Here is a 19,661-nt window from a genome sequence, read left to right on the forward strand (position 1 = left end):
CTGTAGAGTCAGAGATGCAGTGTTTGGGTTTTAAGTGTCTCTGAGCTTTGCACTGTCCAGCCTTGGGGGTGAATTTTCAGGGACGTTTATTCCTGGGAAGATTGTGGCATTGTGTTGACTCCCACCTGAATGCTCCGGACCAGCAAACTGCCAAAATGTGCGCACACTTGATGATGATGATCAGTCAATCAAGTGGATTTGATTAGCAGCATCTGGCTGCAGCTCTTAGTTTTAGAGTGTGTTGTGGATGACTCATAAAAGCATCTGAAAACATTATGTGCATGTAAATCAGTTTATTGTAAGAAGATCACTGGGAACAGGGGTGAACATGTCTGCCTCTCCCCGCCCAGAGCTCATCAACAAAAATGAGGATTTACAAACAAGTGAACAGACATGAGCATAAAACAAGAATTAGCTGAAATCTACCTGCTGTAGGCCTACGGGCTAAATACTGGATATACCTCAAATAGAACTGCTCATCAGAAGTTATTCCAACACCTGCGTTTATCATAGCATATTCCTCCTGATATGTACAGCATAATCAAAACAGTGCCTTTTAGATGTTGCATTAAAATTACACACAAAATAATCAGAACTATGAAAGAGGCATGCAAAACTGAACAGTATGTGTCACTATGTAGCCTATCTGAAAATATACTCAAATATACCCAAACCACAGCCTCCCCCGGGGGGTGTAACACACTTCTACAGCGCCATCTTGTGGCTGCAGGATGTGCTGACTTCATTAAATCCTAACACTGAAATAAAAATCTTCCACATTTTGTTTGAACACATGCTGAAGCAGAGTGGCAATATCGATAAGAGTGGTCCTCAGACACGCACAGGAGAACAGCCACGAGCCTCAAACACACGAGCCGGCACAGTCATCCCAACACTGTGTGACAGAAACGAGTTCAAAGTCTGGTGTTTCATCACTTCCTTTTTCATCCTTACATCAATATTTCATTCCTAATTTAACGTGTGAGGGCAGCACGTCCGAACCAGTGAGAGGAACGCTGCAACATTTCCAAACTATACAAAACTTATAAATTATAAAGTTCTATTCTTAAATATAAACAACATCAAGTCAGTTTCCAGTACTTAGATTATATATTAGGTACAGTACATGTACACAGTTTCCACTGAAAGCGCTGTACAATCCAAAGGGCTGAAACTGGAGGTCAGACATGATCTTTGAATAAGTTAATTCATAAATAAATCATGATTATGTCTTCCCAGTAACATCCTCGGCATGCTTCGTATCTCCTCCAGATTGTGGCACATGCTCACGCGCACGCACACACACACACACACACACACACACACACACACACACACACACGCTGTGCATTCGACTCTTAAGTCCAAATCTACAACTTCTACTCTAAAAATACTTTTGGCTTTAAGAAATAACGTTATACTCGACTGAGACTAAAAACTAACCCTTTCGATAAAGTACGAGAGGTCCTCCCGCCCACAGGGGAGGTTAACTTCAGTAGTTACATGTTGACCTGTAGACGCTTTGCAATAGGATATTAAAAGAAATAAATCTCTACTCCATAAAGTGACGGTGCTGGATGCCAGTTCCAAGTAGATCCCTTTACACTGCGTGGGAAAAACACGAAAGCCCACATCTACTCAGATACGACAAAGAAAACAGCCAAAAGCAGACTTGGTGTGATAAATATCGAGGTTCTCTGTGACGGGGCAAAGCTAGAGGCTGTTACAGCATGCTGTGCTGGCTGGTAGGAGACACGCCGAAGCATTTCGAGCCTAATGTAAAACACAAAATATCATCGCTGTCATCGGCTCTGCACGGCCGATCCAGTTGTGCATAAGAGGATTCCACATAAAAGCCAATATAAGTACTTCTAATATATACAGAGAGAGCCAGTTTTTGCTTAAAAATACCTTAATCGTGTGCTTTATATCCAAACTTGTAGAAAGAGTAACAAACAATCCAGCTAAAAATCGCTGATTTTGCTCTTTTCTCGCCTCAGTCGTTACAGTAGCAGCTTGTTCACCAACAGTAGCCTAACTGTCAGTGTTCATACAGTCACGTTCTCTCCAGTCAACCTTTGGGTTCATCATACATGACTGACAGCAGTCCCCCCTGCTGGCACTTTCTCTTCGCGCCTCCAGTCTGCTCCTCAAAAAATAAAACCTCTCTCTCTCTCACTCGTGTGTATTGCACCAGATATAAATCATACAGAACTCTATTTTACTAAAAGGTAAAAGGTGGGACTTTGTTTGGAGGCGTCACTGAAACTGGAAGCCAGCTGAGGTTCCTCCATCAGCCAGAGGATGAATTAGAAGAAAAAGAAGAAGAAGAAGAAGAGGAGGAGGGGGAGGAGGAGGCGGGAGGTCAGTGGATGTCTCGGCACATGGGAAGGTTGACAAAAATGAAAACGTTGAACTCGATGAGGATGGAGAAGCACAGAAAGATGGCGTACACGATGAGGCAGGCGAGGCCCAGTCGCCAGTCCAGAGTCCACTTGTTTAAATGGACGCCGAGGACCTGAAAGGAGGAGAGACGCAGTCAGAGACATCTCAGCTTCAACGTTCACACCCAGAAGCTACGTCCATCTTGTGTACAGTCTGAGACTGTGACCCAGATTTAAAGACCTTGACTATGTGTGTGGTGTTGGTGCCATCTGGAGCATTTTGATGGAAACATCTGGAAAATATGATGCTTTTGTTTTGCAGACCATCCAAACAGTACATGCTTCAGATTAGTCGTTACTTAGAACCATGTGCTTGTGTCTAGATGCCACTTCCTGTCCTTCCTCTTGTCATTTCTGGCTACAAAAAAAAAACATGGCCGCCAACACCGATGTCATGTCAAACCAGTGGTTGTCATGACGGTGGCTACATCCATCTTTTATATCCAGTCAGTGTGTTTAACTTGTTAAACTCCTCTCGGCCTCTCATATGTCAGACTTGTGACCTCCTTCTGAGGTCTTTACACTGAAAGCTGTGAGGAACACCTTCCTATCATCACTCCAAAGGTCTGCACCTGCTGCTGGAGTCCAAACAACCACACAGGTTTAAAAAAATGCTCTCCTGTGGTACTTACTGTGAAGAACACCGAGGCTAGCAGGAGTGCAACAGAAAATATGAGTCCTCTGCTGTTAAGATAGATCTGAAAAAAGAGACACAGACACAGAGTGATGTACACACAGGACCCAAAATGACCTTAGATGGTAGGCTTTTAAAAAGTCTAATAATACAAATAACACTGTCTCTGCGAGGTGGTGAAGTTTGGTGCCCTGATAAAGTCTCATCTGTGTTCACGAACGCATCTCTGTTCTATTCTGGTCCGAGTCCAGCAGAGTCTCCTCTGGCGGAGCTCAGAAACACTCACGTTGGAGCCGTAGTCGATGCAGAGCGTTTGCAGCATCCAGGGCAGGCCCAGACCCACCAGGATGTCAAACACATTACTGCCTATGGAGTTGGAAATGGCCATGTCTCCCAGACCTGAGGCAAGGAGAGAAACACTGTCAGGGTCTGTGTTCGGTCAGGAGAGGAGCCGATGCCGACACGCAAAGCTCTGCTGGATTTCTGCTTTGTTTCCCAAGTATTCATTTCATCTTCCTGCAGTCGTGTGTGTGTGTGTGTGTGTGTGTACCTTGCCGCGCCACTATAACACTGGCCATGCAGTCTGGGACGCTGGTGCCCGCCGCCAGGAAGGTGATGCCCATGATGACGTCAGGGATGCCGAGAGTGAAGCCGATCACAGTCACCTGGAAACAGACAGACGTCATCTCAACGTTTTCTGACCCCTCAGCAGGAAAAAGCCTCCTCATGCAGAGTTTCCCTCTTCTTACTGCATTCAATAGAGGCATCTGTGTGCTTTCTGTTGAACTCTCTAGCATTTACATGCTGTGTAGCATTCAGCTGAGCGTGACAGATTTGTGCAGCAGTGTTAGAGACTGCAGATAACCCACCCGTTAGTTTGAGAAGTCTCATTTTGAAGCTTTGAAATGATCATTTTAATTTTTTGAAACCTCGTGATGGCACGCTCTAAATCTACTTCATTAGCTGTTTTACTCTAAACGAGACAATAATTTACTAAATAATCATCATATTTTATTCCAGTAACACTTGAAACTAACAGTTAAGACCATAAACTCGTGGAGAAACTGTTTACTGAGGCTGCAGATAAAGCTTCTTTTCCCCACTGCTGGGTGTTAGAAAATTACAGCTTCTCCAAATGCTCACAGATCACTGCCTCCAGCTGCTGATCAGCAGAACACCCCGAAGCCCACAGTTACATGTGAACAGTTTACACTCAAGTGCCAAAAACTGCAACAGGGGACTCGACTCAGTTGTATTCTGTATAAAAGCTGAGCCTCCATCTTACTTTGCTGGTACCGTATTTTCCGGAGTATAAGTCGCACTTTTTTTCATAGTTTGGCTGGGGGTGCGACCTATACTCCGGAGCGACGTATATGTGACATTTATAACACATGAACCAAAATACTCAGATACTTGACATCTCCGTGAACTGCAGCTTTAAGGCAGTCTTGCGTAACCTGTGGGCGCAGTGGATGATGGACGGAGAGCACAGCTTAACGGCAACTGGGAGAATGCGCCACCCAACTTTCCTGGAAGTCATTGGATGGATCAAGAAAACATGGGCTTCAGTGACAAACCATCCTGTTGGGATTCAGAAAGGCTGGAATAATTGGAACTGCAGCTGACGACGAGTCTGACTAACGCGACACAGAAGAGGAAGCGGCGCTTCGTCTACGGAGTGTACGGAGTTGTTTAGAAGTGACACCGAGGATGAAGAATTCAATGGATTGATGGTTTGGTTAACTTGTTAGTATGTTCTTTATGCTATGGTTATCTGAATAACTTAATGTTACGTTAACATACCGAACACGTGTTCGTTGTGCGTCATGTAGCTGAACGTGTTACGTTAGCATAACGTAGGCGTAACCGTGTTCGTCCTGTTCTTTAATCCATTATTATTTTAAATTGCCGTTCAAGATGGAATTTCTGCTCTGGGTCTCGGATTATATCAATCCCCCCCCCCCCCCCCCCCCCCCCCAAAAAAGTGCGACTTATAGTCCAGTGCGACCTATATATGTTTTTTTCTTCTTTATTATGCATTTTTTGGCTGGTGCGACCTATACTCCGGAGCGACGTATAGTCCGAAAAATACGGTAAGTTCTGCAGCAGCTACGTCACGATTTCTGTTTCACATCGATACACTTTCATCTGGACTCTGACTGCAACTACAGCAGTTAATGTGACCTTCTGTGCATACAGAGGGCCACAGATTTGAGATGTTTGCCAGTTTATCATGTAATTCCCTACTTGACTCCATTCATTTGCAAAGTGGTAGCAGACCAGCTATCTTGAAGCTATCTTGATGCACCAAAGTCGCAGACCTGATCTTCGTCTTTGAAGCAACCATTTCAAAGTCAGCAAGAGCACACGTGACTGCAATGGTATTTTAGCTTTTTTTAGATTTAGTCTCCCTGGACTGACCATCCACACCATGATGTACGAGAGGCCGGCGATCCAGATGGTGGCGGTGAAGAAGGAGACCATGAACCACCTCTCCCAGCGGCGCTTGGCACAGTTGGGCACCGTGAAGAACAGAAGCAGGGACAACGGCCACATGGTCAGCCACTTGAGCTTGTTGCACGCACCCGCTGGATGGAGGTGAAATGAATAAAATGTAATCACAGTAGTGCTAAAATAAAGACACACTGAGGGGCGGAGCATGTCACGTACCTGGAACTTTAAAAGGCACCAGGGGGCCCTCGTTCTCATCCTCGCCCTCTCCTTCCTCGTCGTTCTCGTTGTTCTCGTTATCCTCGTTTTCATTCTCGGTCTCGTTCTCCAAGCGCTGCAGTCTGCACCTCCCGTTCACGCTCTGCTCAACTTCGCCCATCCCGTTCTCTAGGCCCCGCCTCCCCTGAGCCCTGGACGCGGACTCCGAGTCGCCATTCGTGATGCGATTGACTCGAGTCTCTGTGGTGTTGATCAGTCTTTGTCTCTGGAACAGAAAAAACATTGAAACATTTTGCATTGGTCTGGTGAAATTGTTTTTATCATAAAATACTAAATAGAAAATTATTTCTCTGAGGTAGAAGTAAATATTTCCTTTCCTCCTCTTTCTGTCAAAAGCCCAAATGTGGATATTTGCTTCAGATTTAAGCCTAAACTTCAATCTGCAGCAGACAGGTGTCTGAGATATCCACAAGAAAATTAACATTCATTCCACGTTTTCTTCTGCTGAACCCAGACACACATATTTGGTTTGCATTTATGCTAAGACTCTGGATTTTGGCAGGAATCTTTCAGGCTAACTTTAGTTGACAAAATTATATTTGTCCTGAGTATGTGAGGAGCATCTGAAACCACACATCTCTGGATAGTTTAGTGTGCGTGCACCTCATTGATCAGCATGCGAGAGGCCATGGTGAGGCGGGTTCTCGGGGAGAAATGACTCGTGATCATGATCCTCATGCCGGCCTCAGAGAAAGACAGCTGGTGGGGGTAGGCAGACAGCAGCTCATCCACCATCAACACGGACGGCGTACAGTGGAAGTTAGCTAAAAATAAGAACACAGAGATGTTGCATCTGACCAAATATATCCATCCATCCAATTAGCCAATCATCCATCCAATCAGCCAATCAGCCATCCACCCATCCATCCATCCAATCAGCCAATCATCCATCCACCCACCCATCCATCCATCCATCCAATCAGCCAATCAGCCATCCACCCATCCATCCATCCAATCAGCCAATCATCCATCCACCCATCCACCCATCCATCCATCCAATCAGCCAATCATCCATCCACCCACCCACCCATCCATCCATCCAATCAGCCAATCATCCATCCACCCATCCATCCATCCATCCAATCAGCCAATCATCCAATCATCCATCCACCCATCCACCCATCCATCCATCCAATCAGCCAATCATCCATCCACCCATCCATCCATCCATCCAATCAGCCAATCATCCATCCATCCATTTTCTGCTCCTTATCTGGGTCCGGGTCACAGGGGCACTCATCCAAGCAGAAATCTGGGGGACACCGAGACATTCCTAAACCAGCTGAGAGACATGATCGTTCCAGGCACCCAGGACTCAAAGACATCCTAATCAGACACCCACATCACCTCAGCTGGCTCTTTCCATGAGGACGAGTAGCGGCTCCACTCTGATGTAGAGCTCTTCATCCTGTCTCTAAGGGAGAGCCAGACACCCACTGGAGGAAGCTCATTTCTGCCACTTACATTCATGATCTCATAATCTGGGTCACTGCCTCCAGCCCGTGGTCATAGGTGAGGGTTGGAATGTAGACTGACGGCTTTGCTTTTATGCTCAGCTCACTCTTCACCACAACAGACCGGTACCACAACACTGCAGATGATACACGGATCCGTCTGTTTATCTCTGGCTCCTCCCTTCCCTTACTCACGAAAAAGACCCCCAAATATTTAAACTCCTCCAATTGGAGCAGCAGGTACTCCCCAACCCAGAGTGGGCACTCATCCCTTTTCCACCAGAGGATCTGAGTCTGAGAATGCCCTCAGACTTGGTGGTGTGAATTCTCATTCCTGCCACTCAGCTACAAACCGGCCATTGTGCACGTGAATATGAATCAATAGCTGAAATCAACTGAACACATTTTATGAGTATTTCCATGAAACTGTCTTGCTCTGTAACAAGTCAGAGGGCAGGAGTCAGAACCAGGTGCAAAACATGCTGACAGAGCAGGCTGCACCAAAGCAGCCTTCTTGCAGCATGTTGCAGTTCTCTCACACTGTAACTTATTTTGGAGGGCAGAGAGAAAGCTGCAGCCAGAAAACACTGGAGGTGCTGGACAGCCAAAACTGGCTCCTCTTTGCTTTTTCTAACATCCAAGGCAACTTCAGCTCTTAAAGAGACACACCAGGAGGGCTACTGGGTTACAACAAGTCAGCTGCAATAAGTAGATGAATTCTCCATCAGTTCTTTAAGTTTATTCAGACTTCTCTGCAAACTTATTTGGCACTGGCTTTTTTTTCTGGATGGATAGAAGCTCAACGGTCAGCATACTTTTAACAGGTAGGGGGAGATAATTGCATTCATGGAGCTTCCAACAGAGGAAGCAATGGGCCATAATCACTATATACAAGATCCCAAAGTCTGCATAAGTAGGTAGGATCAATCCAGTCCTTCGGTACTGTCCTCACCCTTTACCATCTCATCGCAGAGCAGAATAAAAATAGGTGCAATGTGCTCCTGCTGCCTTTATGTTTATGCAAATTTCAGTGTGAGACGAGCAACTACATCCCACTGAGGCACTTTAGAGGACGAGCAGAACAGGTCCTGATACCTTTTTTAAGCAGGACTGCAGTCGCATCACAGGTGACATTATCCTCCAGGTCAGTGCTTCCCGTGAGCCCATTGGCCAGATTCACAGAGCCCTTCTTTCGACGGTCGAAGTAACGATGCGCCCGGCCGTTGAACCTGGCGGTGACAAACGAGCACAAATTCAGTAATTCAATGTGAGCAGCTGTTAAAGTCTCTGAAGGCGACACTCACTTCATGATGAGGATGTAGACCGCATACATGAGGATCAGGACGAGAGATTCCCACCTGCACACAAACAGGCAAAAAGTTTCACAGTCGCTCTTTAATTTGAAAATCTCAGTCATACATATTCAGTAAATATCAGTACGCACCAGCACACCTTCTCATCGTAGATGAACTAAGGATGCAAAGACAGAGAGGACACAAGGGGGTTACAAGGTGGAGGGAGGAAGTGGGAGTTCAATCAATCCTGTAGTTCAACATCTCTGCCGCTAGGGGGCGTAACTGACCAAGCGCTCAAAGAGACAAACGGACCAAAATAAGATCAAACACAAATTTATTTAAGATTTATTTATCCTAAAAGTTGGGCGCGTCCTGTGTTACAGCAGCCAAAATATTAAACAGAGCCAACAGAAAAAAAACTAATATTCAATAAAGCAAAATGAATCTCATTAAAAATATCTTAGTTTAAAAAAGCACAGAAAAAAAAGTCAGGAAAGCACTGAAAATATGAATTTCTTTGTTTTGCTAGTAATTAACAGGGTAATCATTTATAAACATCTATGATGTACAATCCCTGGACTGAATTCAATAAATAAAATCATAATAATGAAGTTCCTGAATCATTTAAATAAGCATGTAGAGCAGGATATGATTATTCCACATCTTCAGCTGCTGTTTGTAGTTACGTCACTATATGTTTAAAATATGTAATGACAATGAAGGCAAAAGGTTTTCCAACAGTTATCGTATGTTTTCATGCTCTTTATGTTTATGCATCTGTGAAACGAGGCTCAGTTTCAGTGTGGCTGCAGGAAAAAGTCACATAAGAAACCTTAAAGAAATAAACAATCAGTGGCATAATAATTAAAAAATGTTCAGTATGATCAGCTGTGAAGTATCTAAAGTAAAAGAAACTACAGACACATTAATGTGATAATTATGCAGTTATTTGCAAATGAATATGCATCTTCTGTCCTTAAGTATCTCTCTCGTTTCTGCTTTTAGTCCATTTTTAGCTCACTGACCAATCATGACTGAGCAGGCATGTGCTGCATGCAGGTAAAGAGTCCCAGAGGAGAGTTGGAGTTGCTGAAATGCAATCTGGAAACCATCAGCTGAGCCAATTTAATTTTAATAGCTTTTTAAAAAGTTATCTGCAGTCATAAATAACATGCAGTAAGCCTTTGCTTGGAAATCCTCTGACTGCACTGGAAGCCCCCCAAACAACGGCTTCATGACAGATTTGCTAAAACTAAAACTAAATCAGCCTTTTTTCCATCTCAACACTCAAACATGCTTTTTGTATGTGTCTGTTTTGGCTCATGAAGTGACGTTCAATGATGTGAACATTTTCAGCGGCCGACAGGAGCGCTCTTCATTCTCCGAGCCTGCGTCTCGTCCACGTTCTACATCGTTTGTTCTCTTCAGCGTTTTCATCGCTGCGCATGCATCAGGGCAGCTGTGCGCCTCGTTCAGCGCGCACACACGAATCTGCGTGTAAAATGTGCGCGTGATTGTTTCAAGATCTTCAGCTCGTCATTTTTTTCCTTCCTGGAATTTGTTTGTGTCTGCAAACTAATTAAGAAGAGCCATCTGCTCCGACAGATCAGGCAGATTAGGAAATTAAGGAAATTTAAGCACATGTTTAAATTAAATACTACTATTATTATTGTTGTTGTTGTTGTTGTTATCATTATTTGTTTTGTTTGTTTTTCCTAGTTAATGAAATCATTAAACCTGACAGATCAGGCGTGCCTCTGGGTTTAATGTTGAGCTGCTCCTTTTTTCACCAAAACTTTGATGTCAAACCTTTTCTTTCTTTTTCTGCTCGACCCGCAGTCGCCCGTGTCTCAGGTGAAACAACATTCACCTCCTTGGTTACTGTAGCTTTTTTTTAAAAAAAGGAAAACGAGTGTCCCACCTATGGAAACCCCTCCAGCTTCCTCCTCAGACACTGCTGTTTCAGTTTCTAGTAAACGATCTGATTCTTGTACACCGTTTTTCTGCTCGAGCACTCAGAGCGCTTTATACAACACAAGCACATTTTTCTTCATCTAAGTGCTTTCTAGCTAAAGAGCATCAGGGTTCAGTATCGTGCCCAGGGATACTTTGGAAAAGCCAGGGATTGAACCACCAACCTTCTGATTAGTAGGTGACCCATGCTACCCCTGAGCCACGGCCACCCCAGCAGTAACAATGTTACTACTTTCTCCATCATCTACCTCAAGGTAAATGTTTCCTTATATATAGAAAAGTGGGCGTGGCCACATGCAAACCACAGACACTGAATAATTCAGATTCATAAACAGATACAGAAACATGTCTGCATATATTAGTGAATGAGACGCATTTTCTTTAAATGTGAGAGACTCCAGTCTTTTCAAAGTCTTCTGGTGTATGAGAGGCATAAATCAGTAAGACATGTAAGTGTAATTTCCCTGAATTTGATTGAGGTGGGGATAATTTAATCTCCTCTGTGCTGTTGAGCAGTTTAGTTATTGTACTTTAAGGGCTAATAGTGAGTTTTTTTGTAATCTGTAAAGTAAACAGATGCAGTGGAGTCAAAAGATCAATATTTCCCCATGAAAGTAAAACTTACCTGAAACTATGCAGTACTTGAGAAAGTATACATCCTACCACTCCATGCCCTTTGTGCATTGCATTGTGGGAGAGAAACCTACACTTAAAAGTATACTGCTAAGGCAGAGAGTGCAAATGTGTAGTGATCATGAAGCTGCTAACCGTGACCTGCGCTGTAAATTGGCTCAATAAGTGACTGTATGAGTGCCTGCTCCTGCACTTGATCCACACTCGATCGTGTGAACCGTGCACGTGACTCTGCAGTTTGAGCTCTTACCGCGATGAGGGCTGTCACAGAAAACGTGTAATAAATTGAATCTCGGAGTAGAGCCCAGTGAGAGAGCTTCACCGCCTGTGAGGGGAAAAAAAAAGAGATAAGCACAGTGAGAGTATCCAGCAGCAGTTTGTACTCTCTGAGAGTAACATGCAGCCTTCTGACATCATTACCATACTGATGCAAACAGAGGAGGTTTAAGTTAACCTCATCCTACATAGAAAAGGAGCCGCTGTGTTTACCGACTTTATGTAATCAGATATTAAACTGGGGCCCACAACGCAGTGACTAACGCTGCAACACTCTCCCACACAGCGCTCGCTGTATATATGGAGGGTCAGGGGTCGCATCTTGAATGTGCCACTCCCAGCTGTGGAATGGCAAAGTCAGAGCCCAACAAAGCTGCAAAATGTTTGCTTTCACTTAGTTTAACTGCACAGAAGTGCTTTGAGGAAGGAACCTGCTGTGAACATGCAGCCAAAGGTAACAAGCAGCAGCAGAGAGGTGCACTGGGTGGACCCGAGGATGATTTCACTGCCCCCTCCGAGCCCCATCCCAGCGCCTGTCTTTCCCCCTCATTATCCAAGTATGATTACATAATGTACAATCTGGGATTGCATCACTGTTTGGAGTCCAGCACATATATTTTTCAGAGCAGAGAGCTTATCCTTGTACTCTGCTCATTTCCATGTCCCAGGCATGTCAGATAGCATCAGAGAGAGGCTGCACTATGCGATGCTATCTCTGTATCTCATGCAGAATACACAGAGGTAGAGTAGAAAGGAGATCCAAACAGGCTCTTGTAACCACACTGATGTGATGCTGCAAATGTGGCCGAGCAAGGAGGACAAACAACAAAGAGGATAGGAGTCACATACAAAACACCAGATTTGCTCAGATTTGTTTATCTTACAACATTTTAATATTTACTTTAAAATTATGCAAAATATGCAGACACCCCCCTCCCTGTTAAATGTGCCACGGCTAACATCTGTGACATTAAAGCTCAAATGAACAGCGCGCTCCTGCACTCCAAACGTGCATTCAGCCTCTGCCACTCTGAGTTTGCTCTGCATTTAAAGGTGACATTAGGCCGCCGGTTGCGCGCTGTGAAAATGCCAGTGGGTCAGCAGCGAGCTCGGTGTAGCCGGTGCAACGCTCTGATGACATCATACCTGGCCGGCGAAGAAGCCGCACACGCCGATGATGCAGAGGATGTTGAAGACGGCTGAGCCCACGATGGTCCCGACACCGACGTCACCTTTGGTGATGAAAACTCCTGCGGGGAGAGGGAGCCAACACACACACACACACACACACACACACACACACACACACACTCGATGAGGTCCACAGAGCAGAGCACATGCAGCATCTGCAGTGGTGACAAACAGATGTCACACAACTGTCAAAACACGACACAAACATGAGCGCACGTGCCAACAGAGGGGTGCATGTGCCAGCACTGCAACAGAACAAAAACGTGCCTCTGCATCTCAAACCCTCTGATTAACACTGTGTATGTATATAACAGTAACACTGTATATGCCATTAATGTGATTCTGAATATTTAAAGCCGTGCATGTTCACTGGACGTGTCCTGGGATAAAAGCATTGAAAGCCACGGCTGCTTCCCCCCTAAAGCAGCGCTGCAGCACGTGTCTCAGTTCGAGCAGAGGATGCAGACTGACGGAGGGACGGATGCAGGAAATGTTGTACCTATGATGGACGTGAAGAGCTCGGGAGCCGAGCTGCCTGCGGCCATGAAGGTCGCACCTGCGACGTCCTCGCTGAGATGGAGACGCTGAGAAGGAACAGAGCGAAAGATAAAGAAGATTTCAACAGGAAAAAAGTGCTGCAGTTTCAAAATCCAAACACGAGGACACGACTTCAGTCCTCAGTGACTTTAAACCTGAAGCTGGGCTTTGAGATCCAATCATTTGTGCTATTTATGAGCTGTTTTCAGTCAGTCAGTCGGCCCCTCCCTCTGACTGTTTCTGCTCAGGTTTGCCTGAGTATATAAAGCACTTTGAGGTAACTGCTGTTGTGAACTGGCACTTTATTCCATTCACTTCAGATTTATTTATATACACTTCACAGCAACAGCCATCCTAAGACATTTCATACTGAGCCAAGGAGCAAAAGATAATTCAGTGATCATATGATTCCCTGTGAGCAGCATTAATGACAGTGGGGAGAAAGAACATGCTTTTTAACAGGAAGAGACCTCAGCAGTGTCACCTCAGTGCATCGTGGGAACCCCCCCAGCAGCCTATTGGCCTATAGCAGCATAACTAAGGGATGGTTCAGGGTCACCTGATCCAGCCCTAACTATAAGCTTGATCATAAAGGAAAGTTTGAAGCCTAATCTTAAAAATAGAGATGGTGTCTGTCTCCTGAATCCAAGCTGGGAGCTGGTTCCACAGAAGAGGGGCCTGAAAGCTGAAGGCTCTGCCTCCCATTCTACTCTGAAGTATCCTAGGAACCACAAGTAAGCCAGCAGTCTGAGAGCGAAGTGCTCTGTTGGGGTGATACGAGGTCTTTGAGATAAGATGGGGCCTGATTATTGAAGATCTTGAGAAGAGGAGCTGATCTGGGAGACACGGTCCCTGAAAACTGAAGGTTTTTTAGAGAACTTTTACCTGAAACTGGCTCATGAATGAATACACTAGGTCAGAAAACATGACCATCCATATTCAAAGAGTGAGTTTGATATTCTGCAACTTTTCTTTTGTTGCTGGCTTAGTTCATAAAAGTCTTAAAGCAGAGAAAGAAAAGCTCCCTATAAGGATAAAAACAGCTTCTTTCCTTCTGCAGGGACACTTATTAATGTTAACTGAGCACAAAGACAGCATCAGTGCTGACGTGCTGCACATTCAGATTCAGGGACATCTGGGACACGTCACAAACAACAACGAAAAAACCTCAGGAAATGCTAAAAAGTGGAGTTTACATTCGTATGGATGTCAGAAATAAATACCCAGCTCTGAGAAAATCAGTATCTGGGCCTCAAATAAACCTTGACTTCTTTAAATTTCCTGAGCATCCAGCATAACTTCCCCAGCTCAGTGATTAGATTTTAGAAGCAGTGATGAATACCTCACATAACTTCTCCAGGGAGGGGACGAAGTAGTCATCGCAGACGACAGCCAGAGCGCAGAACATGTATATGGTCTGTGAAGAGAGGGTTAAATATTACAGGGATCAGCGAAGGATGAACACAGCATCGTACATGATTTATAGATATAATAAATAAGACAAAGCTTAGACTTGTCAAACACAAGAGATGCTGTTTACCATCTTCCTTGAACTTTTAATCGATTTCATACTAATTCCAGAATGATACAGTAAAGAATACCTCTCTGCTGTTACTGCTGCAGTAAAATTAATAGCATAAATAACTGAAGGTGAAGAAGTCACAGATCTCCTCCCATGAAAGTTCAGTGGAGTTCATTAACAACACAGCTGTGTTAAACATTCAGGACACAGAAATGTGGATCCACACTATTAACAATTCAAAACAGGGAGGTTAGTTTTCCCGTCGGAAGCATGATGGCATTAAAAAATTTAAAGATTTAAAGTTTTCTTTTCATTTTTTTTAACTATAACTTATATGGTTCTCTTTTATGGTATCAACAATGTCTTATAGTCACTACAAAAGAGACTGAAGTGGAAAACATATGGACTTTATGGAAATCTCCATAATGTATTATCTATCATCATTTTCAAAGTCAATACCTAACATAAGTATCCTGGGCATATTTACTGTGTAATAACCACAGACGTATGAATAATTATTAATATAGAAATATATAATAAGCCAAATACTGAGCTTTGGGGAACCCCATAAGTGACCTTCATCAAACAGTTTGATGAAGATGGAGACGACTGCCTTCACAGTCAACAGATCTCACATGGTAGCTAATTATCTACAGAAAAATGTCTCTAATCTTCTATATTAGTGCAAGCTCATCTTTGCCTTAGCTGCTCAACAAAACCTGAAACTACAACTGTTATTATCTGTGTTTGTTAAGCAGGACTTTCTGCTTCAGGACGCTCACACAAGAGGAGGCTTTTCCACACCAAACATACAGAAATACTGGAACAGCTGAAACAGCCGTCCGCGTGGGTTTCCTCCCACAGTCCAGAGACATGCACTTACTGGGGTTAATTGGTGATTCTAAATTGCCCATAGGTGTGAATGTGACAGGCTGGTGACCTGAACAGGTCATACGAGTCATACGAGACATCATACGAGACATCATGTCGACTTTTCACTGGTATCACATAATCCACCCAACGCGAGCGCAAAGAAACGAAGACAGGATGGAGATCAAAGACAGATGCTGATGATCAAACGTGTTATTGATGGCAGAGTGACAGCTAATAAGCAAACAAAGGGAAAGCATGAATATTCTCACACCACGTAATAACAACGCCTTTGCAGTGAGGCGGATGCTGCAGTGAATACGGCTCTTTGTGCCCAGAGACGAGTCGCCTTTCACAGAGCGACCACCGCTTCTATTTCTGACCGCAGGTGAAAGTGGGCTGAGCCTTCCAAACACTTGCGCGAGGCCACACGCCAAGTTACTCTCTGTGTTAACACGTGGAGCACCAAAGCAAAAGGTCAGAGGTCACACGTAATCTTGCTAACTGGGTTTAATCTGGATTTAGATCTGAGATGGAGGCTGGAGAGAAAGCAGTGTGGATGTGTGCGTGCATGAATGCAGTTGAGGTCGTCCTTCAGTTTTCAGAGATGTGATGATGCCGGTGTTAGCGAGGCCGGCAGGATTGGAGCGTGAGTCAGCGCCACAGCTGTCGGGAGAACAGTAAGTTAGAAGCACATTTCAGAACTGAAGCACTGAGAAAGCCTCCATCAACACCAACAACAATCACGATCAATCATAGCCAATGGAATCGGTTCAGCTTCACTTATGGCTGAAAATGCAAGGGGAAAGGACAGCAGCGTTACAATCGGCATCCATCAGTCCCTCAAACTGAAGTCGCAGGGTGACGTAGCACATAATTGATCATTATGATTTCTAACCAGCAAATTAGCAGAGAAATCAGCATTAACGATGATCATCTGTGAAGAGGAGATCATCGCTGCATGTGCAGGGCGGTCAGCGCCTTTACAGCCATTTCCAGAAATAATTTGGGCTTCATACTCCAAATTCCTCTAGAGTGAGTGGATTTTTTTTAATAACCTTAGCAGATTTATGAAGCCATGCATGATTTTACCTTCATACTGTGGCTCTTTTCCAAGGACTGGTTTTAAATTTGATGCTTTTTAATTTGCATTATTTTTGCTTCCTCACAACTTCGTGAGTACAGGAGAGAACAAACATTTAAGCTCTATTAAAAGTGTCCCTGTCATTAATATCATGGGATATATCATAGCTACAATAAACTGCAGCATCTTATTAGGCTGAAAAACTGATTTAGTTGCAGTTTTTTATAACAAAGCTTTAATGTGGTTTTTTTTTCATCTCTGAAAATTTCATCTGAAAATCTCCCAAATGTCCTGATGGATCAAAAATGCATATTTTACATCAATCACAGCACTGCAGTCACAGTTTGAATGTCTACATAAAATAAATGTATTCAATAAAATAAATGAGACAAACACAGTCTGAAGAAAAGCTCCATAAATGAAGATTCAGGTCATTTTGGACTGCATTAGTGTTTCAGTTTGAGTTGCAGAGGATCCCAGTTAGGATCCCAGTTAGGATCCCAGTTAGGATCCCAGTTAGGATCCCAGATAGGATCCATCCTGCGATCTGGAGGTTCTGCTGGAGACTAAATTACTCTGTGATAGAAGATGAGACATAAGTGTTGCAGATTAAAGTTTGCCAAACATGCTCCAGCTTTTGCTTTGGTGTCATATTTGCATACAGTAAATAACCGCGAGCTCTGGAACAGTAAGATGGATTTTTTATTATTTTTTTTACAGCTCAGCAGTTGTTTCAATGACTCAGCGGATTAATTTGACACCTCATTACATGATATTTATTACCTCCACCAAGGAGGTTATGAGATTAACTTGTTTTATTTAAAAATTTATGGATGGATTTGGATGAAACCTGATCGCGGATGGGGACCATCGCAGGCTCACCGTTTGTAGGACTGGATAAACGATTTCCTCTGATGTGGCCGAGAGGACGGAGAGAGATCAACGTTCACGTGACTGAACTTCATGAGCCAAGAAAAAAAACTTACAATAATATTCAACATGTTTGATTTTATAGGAACATCAAAGTTTGGTGACCATCTTACTCCAAACGAGGAGACGTGGACGTTTCTCTGCAACACTGAAAGTACTTAAAGTCATTTTATGTGAGGCCAACTTTAGAAGAGGTAAACATCTGGGTAACAGAGCAAATGTGGACTTTCTGTCTCACATCTTCACAAACACACAGCAAACTGAGAACGAACCACTTGAAGACAAATATCACCCAGATCCAGATGACCTTCTGGGTTCAGGTGCTCAGTCCATGCGTGATGTTGATGGGATTTTCAGACCTTGGTGAAAGAGTGCAGCTCAAGTTGCTTGAAAGCTCATGAAAAAGCTCGTAAGCTCACTTTGAGTTAAGATTATTTAGTACGCTCAGGCTCAGGAAAGGTTAAAAATAAACCAGCTACTCCCCACTGACTTCACTGATTTTTAAAGACTCAAGCATCCTGGTAAAGGTTACCATTGTGCAGCAGCGAAAAGCTAACTCAGAGGGTGGCTGCACTGGGAGTGGTGATTCTGGCTCATTGTTTAGTCCTCTGGAGATGCTGCTCGGTGGGAAGGAGCTTCCATTACGGTGAAACCCCTCAGAGACCACTGGCATAATACAACATGGATCATGGAGCTTTGACCTTTGATCCTTGCTGGATCACACCGCAGCGGTTGGGTATGCGTTTGTTGAACTGCTGGGCAGGAAAAGCCTTGGCTGGTTCTGAGCTGCACACCATGACGTCCAGCTCAGTCAGGACCACCGTAATCACGGAACATATTTCCATTTCCTGTCGTTTGGTGGCATGGCTCTTTTCTGTGAGGACGATCAGGGGTGATGGTGGGTTGCAAAGCATCTTGCAGAGGTGCATCAATTGTGGGCAGACTAAAGCAGCTTAAACAGTGTGCCTTATATGAGAGTTGCCAATCAGATGTGCAGAAGGCTATCAGCTGAGTCATCAGCTGATTTGAGCTTGATTAATCCTATGATCTATTTAACTTGATCAGTAAAGTAAAGTGGTTAGCACTCCTGCCTCATGATGAAGATTCAGATTTGCTGGATGTTTGAGGAGTTGGTGGAGGTGTAGCAGTGGAAGAGATGTTCTTTATAGTTTCAACCAACTTTAGGTGTACAGGGACATTTTTTTCTTTTTTTTAAATCAAACCCTAACACTGTCAGTAAGTATGTTTTTAGACGTCAGTGAGTTTCCAGCATCGTTGTCCTGGCTGGGACGGCTGCAAAGTGCCGCAAAGCCTCTAAAATACCGTACATTAAGTTTCTATGTGGTCATGAAAACGAAGACTAGGCTTTGGATGCACAAACCATTTGGGATTTTTTGGATGAGTACGTAAAATGTTGAATGTGGACACAGGGACATGTGTGCAGAGCTGCATCGGTGAAGGTAAACTTACACACAGGACGTGCAAGGCCACAGCTCCTTCCGTCCGCTCTTTGTTCGTGAACAGGTCTGTAGGGAACTCGTGCAGAGCTGCAAGAGACAGAAAGCTGGGATCAGGACACTTCATGTACAGTCTGTGACTCTCTGTGTTTTATCAGAGGAGAGGTCGACCCCACCAGCACAGAAACCCTTTAAACTCATGTGCAGTGACGAGGCTCGCCCGGAGAGCGCCTTGACCGAGTGTGTGGTGGCAGTCAAACTGTGTCCTGCCGAGCACTCTGTATAAGTGTGCTCCCTCAGAGAGAAGAGTGAGATGGAAAACAGTAGGAGGACGAAGCGAGGGCAAAGAGGAGAGAGCATCGTAAAAATAGAGCATGGGATATTTAAGGTACAGCAAGTGGGATGGAGAGCAAAGGAGAGAGAAAGGGTGATGGAAGTTTAACTGCAATTTTTCAGGTCGGGACTGTGAGTACGAGCGAGGATCAGCTGTGTGTGAGCACAAGAAAAAGACAGAAAGAACATGGGGGGGGGGGGGGGGGGGGGTTAAAAGGTGGCCGGGGTTATTCTGCCCCCTCTCTGAGTGACAGGCGTGCAGCGGGGGGAGTCCAGGAAGCTCTCCTTCTCAAGCAT

At 44.3% G+C, this 19,661-nt stretch overlaps 1 protein-coding gene across 1 annotated transcript in view; it reads right to left on the reverse strand.

The window, feature by feature from the left end:
* Nucleotides 1-278: 278 nt before the first annotated feature.
* The window catches only part of LOC115787993 (sodium/potassium/calcium exchanger 3-like), a 65,027-nt gene continuing 45,644 nt past the window's right edge, over nucleotides 279-19,661 (reverse strand). The window contains exons 3-17 of the mRNA XM_030740837.1: nucleotides 19,045-19,121; nucleotides 14,511-14,585; nucleotides 13,131-13,215; nucleotides 12,587-12,690; nucleotides 11,415-11,489; nucleotides 8,707-8,732; nucleotides 8,567-8,620; nucleotides 8,358-8,491; nucleotides 6,412-6,572; nucleotides 5,749-6,013; nucleotides 5,500-5,666; nucleotides 3,629-3,743; nucleotides 3,365-3,477; nucleotides 3,077-3,142; nucleotides 279-2,518 (exon numbers count right to left, since the gene is read on the reverse strand). Coding sequence (XP_030596697.1) covers nucleotides 2,366-2,518; nucleotides 3,077-3,142; nucleotides 3,365-3,477; nucleotides 3,629-3,743; nucleotides 5,500-5,666; nucleotides 5,749-6,013; nucleotides 6,412-6,572; nucleotides 8,358-8,491; nucleotides 8,567-8,620; nucleotides 8,707-8,732; nucleotides 11,415-11,489; nucleotides 12,587-12,690; nucleotides 13,131-13,215; nucleotides 14,511-14,585; nucleotides 19,045-19,121 — 1,670 coding nt within the window. The 3' untranslated portion in view covers nucleotides 279-2,365. The remainder of the gene's footprint in view (nucleotides 2,519-3,076; nucleotides 3,143-3,364; nucleotides 3,478-3,628; nucleotides 3,744-5,499; nucleotides 5,667-5,748; nucleotides 6,014-6,411; nucleotides 6,573-8,357; nucleotides 8,492-8,566; nucleotides 8,621-8,706; nucleotides 8,733-11,414; nucleotides 11,490-12,586; nucleotides 12,691-13,130; nucleotides 13,216-14,510; nucleotides 14,586-19,044; nucleotides 19,122-19,661) is intronic.

Source organism: Archocentrus centrarchus, chromosome 1 (assembly GCF_007364275.1).
Source record: "Archocentrus centrarchus isolate MPI-CPG fArcCen1 chromosome 1, fArcCen1, whole genome shotgun sequence".
Taxonomy (NCBI): Eukaryota; Metazoa; Chordata; class Actinopteri; order Cichliformes; family Cichlidae; genus Archocentrus; species Archocentrus centrarchus.